The 6,000-nt window shown below is 47.0% G+C and overlaps 1 protein-coding gene across 13 annotated transcripts in view; it reads left to right on the top strand.

The window, feature by feature from the left end:
- ASPSCR1 (ASPSCR1 tether for SLC2A4, UBX domain containing) overlaps window positions 1-5,056 on the top strand; it is a 132,877-nt gene extending 127,821 nt beyond the window's left edge. For 6 of the 13 annotated variants that reach the window (XR_011975004.1, XR_011975006.1, XR_011975012.1 and 3 more), the window contains 4 exons: window positions 3,984-4,035; window positions 4,339-4,557; window positions 4,704-4,876; window positions 4,964-5,056. Coding sequence is in view for 5 of the 13 variants with exons in the window: in XM_072645379.1 (XP_072501480.1) it covers window positions 3,984-4,035; window positions 4,488-4,557; window positions 4,704-4,876; window positions 4,964-4,977 (309 nt within the window). In the remaining 8 variants the exon portion in view is untranslated. Of the gene's footprint in view, window positions 1-3,983; window positions 4,036-4,265; window positions 4,558-4,703; window positions 4,877-4,963 lie in introns of those variants that run through there. The other 7 variants (XM_072645379.1, XM_072645378.1, XM_072645381.1 and 4 more) reach the window with 4 other exon arrangements.
- The last annotated feature ends 944 nt before the right edge of the window (window positions 5,057-6,000 follow it).

Here is a 6,000-nt window from a genome sequence, read left to right on the forward strand (position 1 = left end):
GAAAAAGGTTCTTGAATAGTGAGATAGTGATACTCAAGACTTGTAAAGGTTGCTGCAGTAGGCAGCCAGCCTGCAGTGTATGAGCACTGGATCTAGAGTCCAAGGACCTGGGTTTGAATATTGCCTCTTGGGTAAGTTGCCCCTTCAGTTTTCTCATTCCTTCCTGTTCTAAACTAAAGCCCATTATTCCAAGTCACTATTGAAAGTCAAGAAAAAGGCCTCCTTTCCACAGCTCAGAGTACCAAAGCAAAACCACAGACAGGGCATGGGCATAGCCTCTGTGACACTTGGGCCGTTGAGGCTTCCAAACTCTCTGCTCTTACTAGCTCAGATTTCTCATTTTGCTCACAAGTCTTAGATGTTTTGGGCCTCCTAATTGGGCAGACAAGTTGCCCCAGAGCCCGGCACCCCAGGCTGCTCTACAATCTTGGATCTTCACAATTGGATTTTCAAAGGCCTTGCTCTTTTTTGTGTAAGCAGGGTGGTAGCTTAGATTTCAGCATTCATGTGCCTAGCTCTTTGAAGCCCTCATTTTCTTATTAATCTTTTAATGTTCCCTCCCCCCCTTTTCTCCAATGGACTGTTGGTACTTTAAAGCTGCTCACATTCTCTAATGGAAAGAATGTTTTCTGTCCCAGCAGCTGCACATTACCCCCATGGACAGCTGATTAAAAAGCCACCTCTGACTGATCTTAGAACTTGAGACTGTCTTCAGCACCGTAGACATGTAGGCAAGCATTGAGCTTAATAGATTGCTCATTGGTCTCTTGTCTTCCCTCTCCCGGCCCCCCCTCCCCCCCCAGTGAAAGTGCCCCAAGCTTGGGTGGTGAGGTTTATGAAGGAGAAATTTGAAGGAGGGAAGGTGATTATAATGTAGGGATGGGGGGTAGGGAAGAGTTAGTGAAGGAGGTAGAATTGGAGCAGGAATTAGGAGGGCCAGGGCAGGCTGAGGCAAGCTGTTTATGGTGTCTGTAGCTCAGGCGACCAAGGGTTGGGGGTGGAGTGGCAATGTCAGTGATCTCTAGAAGGGCTTATTCAGGAAAGGCTTGACTTTAGAACCATCATCTCAACCTTCCTCTTTCTTCAAGGGAAGTCTTAGGTCTGTGTTAGGAAAGGCACAGGAGAAAGCCAGATTTGTCTTTATTAGCTTTCCCTTTTGTGTGCGCAGCATGTAACCATATATGTATTTCAGTAATCAGATGTAGTCTCTTCCCTTTGAGAACTTATTGTTGGTATAAAGAGGATGAAGAATAGGTGATTTCTCTAAGAATATATAGGAGTGTATACAGGAGTCATTTTAAGTCCAAAACAGGGCCTAGAGGACTATCTCCTAAAGATGCAACACTCCCTTCCCTCCCCAGAAAAACATGCCACCCCTCCCTGCCACAAGTCTAGGCAACTCAGGGCAAGACTAGCTCATCCTTCATAAAGATTTAGTTAGCACATTCAAAGTCCTGTGCTAGGAAATAGAAATAGAGGAAGATACTTCTTGCCCTCAAGATGCTTTACAGACTAGTTGGTCATGGACATAAAGTGTCTCGGAAATAGAATCCACAGCAGCATAGCCTCCTTGGGCATTCTGTCATGTCTCCATGGTGTCGCTCATGCTAAGGAAGCCAACTTTGCCAGAACGATGCTTAAGACATGGTATTTCAGAAGAGAGACCTTTCTTTTGCTAACTCCAGGAAATGCTCCCCTCTGCTGAGGATGGGAATCTGATATCTCTCTTTTGTAACCATTAAGGCTTTTGTTTACCAGAGAGGAAAACCCCTCTCCCTTTGGGGATCCAAAGAGCAGCTCTGCTGCAACCAGAGTGGGCTTTACCCATACAGGCAAGTGCTTCTGAGTTCCAGGCAAAGCTTCACTCTAATTGAAACAGTCCCAGGTGCTTGATGTTTGTTAGCTACTAGGAAGGATAGAAAGTTAGCGTTAGAAATGCCAGCTATCACACAAATAACAGAAAGCAATCACTGTGCAGTATTTTAAATACATAAAGGAGGTTCAAACCAAGTGCTGTGTGAAATGTGAAAGCTATGTAAACGGTGGTTATTGACTGGGAGGCTTTCTGGAGTAAGTGGCCTTTGAGCCATTCCAGGCATTTAGGGAGCAGCGTGAGCAAGGGAATGAAGGGAGATGAGAACAGGGTAACATGTCAGATAATGAAGAAGAGTCTTGCTGTGATTGAAGGCTGAAAAGTTAGGGTGGTACCAGGTTGTGAGGCTTTTGAGTTTAGACCAAGTAGTTAACAGCTGACTGGGATTCCAGCTACTAGGACTGAGGCTGCATTTCTTTAGAGGCTGCTTATATTGAACCTTGGGTAGTGGCAGCACTCCCTCTGGGGGCCTGGGAGTAGAAAATCACAAGTCTTCATTCAGCAGAGATGATGTTTTTTTCAAAGACTGGTGCCTGACTTTAGGACAGAAAGGGGGAACCTGAGAAAGATGGTAATCCTTTCCCAAGTCTCTTGCATCCTCTTCACAAGTCTGCTGATCAATCTTTATCAGGTCTAGTTTGGCAGGTTAGGAGGGGAGCAGACCCTAATTGGTACCCTTAGTTCTAAGTGATATAACACTAACATTAGCCCATAGGAAGAATCCCAAAAGATTGACAGCATAGATATTCACTTGTAGAACAAAAAATGCTGTGTGGCTAGGTGTTAAGTGCCATTATCTCATTACCCTGGAAGCCAGTTAACAATTCTGAGTGTGATCAAGGTTTCAGAGTACCCACAAAGTACCCACAAGGGTTGGAGAAAGCAAAGGGCCAAGGAAATGAGAGCTTCCCCTACTCCACTCAGAAGCCATCCCGTTCCATTGCTTGAAACTCAGTAACTGGAATGGAAGGGTCTGAAAGGACTTTAGTCCTTTTTAGTTCCTACTCTGATACTGTACTCTACAAATCATTCAGAAGAACTCAGTACCTACTAATGAAGTGCCAGGGTGTTTGGGGTTGGGGGGAGAATGAAGGAAGTGGAAGAGTACTGGGGAAGAGTGATGAATTAGTTGGATCCTGGGGAGAACACAAGGCAGTAGGAGAGGGATTGAGGAAGTGGCTAACTCCTCTTTCAACTACAGCCCCTTCTTAGGGTTGGTGGCTATCCATGGGAATCTGTCACTTGCAATTTGTTCCTTGTCAGTAGCAGATCATCTCAGCATTCCCAACACTTGGTGAAGTTTCCTTTTCCTACCCGGTCACCTCCTCCTATCTCCCTTCTAAGTTCTCCCCCTCCTTTCTCCTTCCCTCTTCCCCCTCTTTGCTCCCAGCTCTGTCGTCTTCTGGACTCACTCATAGACCCTGCCATGAATTTTCCCTGACCCCTTGGGGCCGTTCCCACATGCAGCTTTGATGTGTGTGCCCAGAGCATGATTGACGGGGAAGTTTTAGTGGCGGCAGTGGGGAAATGAAGAGCTAAGGGCTGGGCTTTGAACTAAAGGACTTTGAGCTGGGAGATGCTGTGCTTAGTTATCTCCTTCAGAATATTAATTATTCACCTCAGTAATTGGGCAGGAGGAAGAGGTTATTAAAAAATTCCACCACTTACTCCCTAAAAGAACCTTATTTCCCAGATGACATCTGGCATGAAAGGAACAACCTAGAAAGCCCTGTGCTGGGGGATGGGCACCAGGGAGGTTTATCTTTACCCCTTACAGGGCTGGAATCCTTTGTCCCACCCCTCCAGATGGGACCCCCTTCAAGATTCAAGAGTGTCATGCTTGGGACTGAAATAGTAAGCAGAGGTAGATGGGAGGGATACAGCCTCAGCACAGAGGACAAATACTGAGGAATGCTACAGATTTGGAGCAGAGTGGGATGTCAAAGTTATACTGGCTGTTGGGAGCGTACCTTTCATCTTTCCCATCTTCCTCTGGGCCATTCGTTTTCCTGTTGTGAACCCCATGGCATTGCACAGAACACTGCAGCTTCCTGTCCTCTCCGCCCCCATTCTCACCTGGTCTTTTTACCTCCTCTGCCCCTGCCTGCAGGCTAACCTCTTTCCTGCTGCCCTTGTTCACTTTGGGTCCAGAGAACCAACAGGTGAGTAAGAAGCTCTTGGCTGTGCTGAGCTAACAGACAGACAGAATTCCAGCAACGCTGACCCCTCCATCCCTGCCTTCCCTCAAAGCTATTCAAAAATTCCTGGCAAAGATCCTTGAGGGGAAAGGAGGGAACAAAATTCCTTGAAGGGAATAGATGGGGCCTGGACTGGGTGGGGGCTTCATTACATATTGGCAGGACCTGAAAGCTACTGTGCACCCTTCATTTAGGTCATAGGAAACAGGCAGACCCCAAGGCTCCAGCATGTCCCACCTTCTTGGGGTTGTGATCCTCCATGTGCAGGGAATAGGACATCACCATTGGTCACACTGTCCTTAAGGACAACCTGGGGAGCCATGGGAGAAAGTTGTCTGGAGCTAAAGGCTGGGGACAGCTCTGGGTCTCACTCTTCCTTCAGTCCACCTGAGGGTGGGACTCGGGGTTTTGCACAGATTTCTACTTGGAGCCCCAGCTGCTGGAGAACACCATCTCTCCGTCTTCTGCTGATGTGCTGGTGGCCAGGTGAGTCTTGGGAATTGGAGATGGGGAGTGAGGGTTCAGGAACCAAGCAGGTCCTATTCAAGGGGGAGGGAAACACTGACTCTTGTTTATTCAGACCCTTGAGCTTAAAGCGTATCCCCACCCCTTTTATTTGGTTTCCTGTTCAGGTGTATGTCCAGGGCCTCAGCGACACCAACTGTTTTGCCAGCGCTTGAGCCTGAGCTTTCTGAACAGGAGGAATCAGCTGAAGTGGCGGTAGAATCCCCTGAACCAGTTGCAGGAACCGCTCAGCCTGTGAGGAGGAATCCAGGCAAAGTTCCCAAGTGGCTCAAACTACCAGGTACCCTTTGTGGGAGCTGGATCTCTCAAGGGGGAGGATGACTTGGGATAAGAATCACCACTGACTCCTTGCCCTTTTGTATTGCAGCTGGAAAGAGGTGAGAGCCATCACAAAAGGACCCTGCTACTCCTATCCACTCCCCACCTGAGCTGGGAATAAAGAATTGGTGTGCTCCTCCTACTCCAGCCTGGTGTCTTCTTTTCTTATCGTCAGGGTGGTGGGCTGAAAGTGTGACTGCAGTAGCTGGTGAACAACAGGAACTTCACCTTGCCTCTTGAAATTCAGGTTTCTTGGCCTAACAGAAATTAATCCTGAGGGGTGAGAAGCCAAGGTCTTCCCAATTCCATATGAAATGAAATTCGAACTTGGATTCACACATCCAGCTCAAATACTGTCTGACTTTTCTGAGCCTCAGTTTCTTCATCTGTAAAACAGGGTATAATAATATGCTACCTATCTCATTGGGGATAGATCATATGGCTAGAGAACCAGCCCTGAAGCTAGGGATACCTGGGTTCCTGACACATACTGAATGTAACACCCCAGGCAAGTCACTTCTCCCTTCAGCTCTTTTGGAAACTCTCCAGGATTCTAAATTATAGAAAAATGCTGACCTTTGGTGGTAGAGGATGCTATCTCACCCCTTGGAAGTCTCCTCCACCAGTGAAATCACAGGTTGGCCCCCCTCCCTGTGTAGTTGCAGGGAAGGTGCTTTGTAAACCTTGGGCAAGTCACAGTCTCCCTGACACTTGCTTATCTTAAACTCTAAAATAAAAGGCTGGATTATGGCCTGTCCCTTTGCTCCCCACATTTCTGACTATGACTACAGATACACTCTTCCCTTGGTATGAGAGCCCATGCCCTTTCACTCTCCCAGTTACTCACTAGCTCTCTGACCTGGTAGGGTGAGAAAGAAAATGAACTCACCAACTAAATGCTTCTAATAGAGAATGCAATCATTTTCCTATCCCAGGAGTTCTGTTCTCATTTAAGAAACACAGGTATCCTTAATGACATGGCGAATATGGACTTCAGCCTCTGGTCCTGGATTCCTTCTTTTTTACATAATTGACATCATTAATTACCTCCCTGCTAAAGAGAACAAAATTCCAGTGGAAAGAACC

Source organism: Notamacropus eugenii, chromosome 2 (genome assembly GCF_028372415.1).
Source record: "Notamacropus eugenii isolate mMacEug1 chromosome 2, mMacEug1.pri_v2, whole genome shotgun sequence".
Lineage (NCBI taxonomy): Eukaryota > Metazoa > Chordata > Mammalia > Diprotodontia > Macropodidae > Notamacropus > Notamacropus eugenii.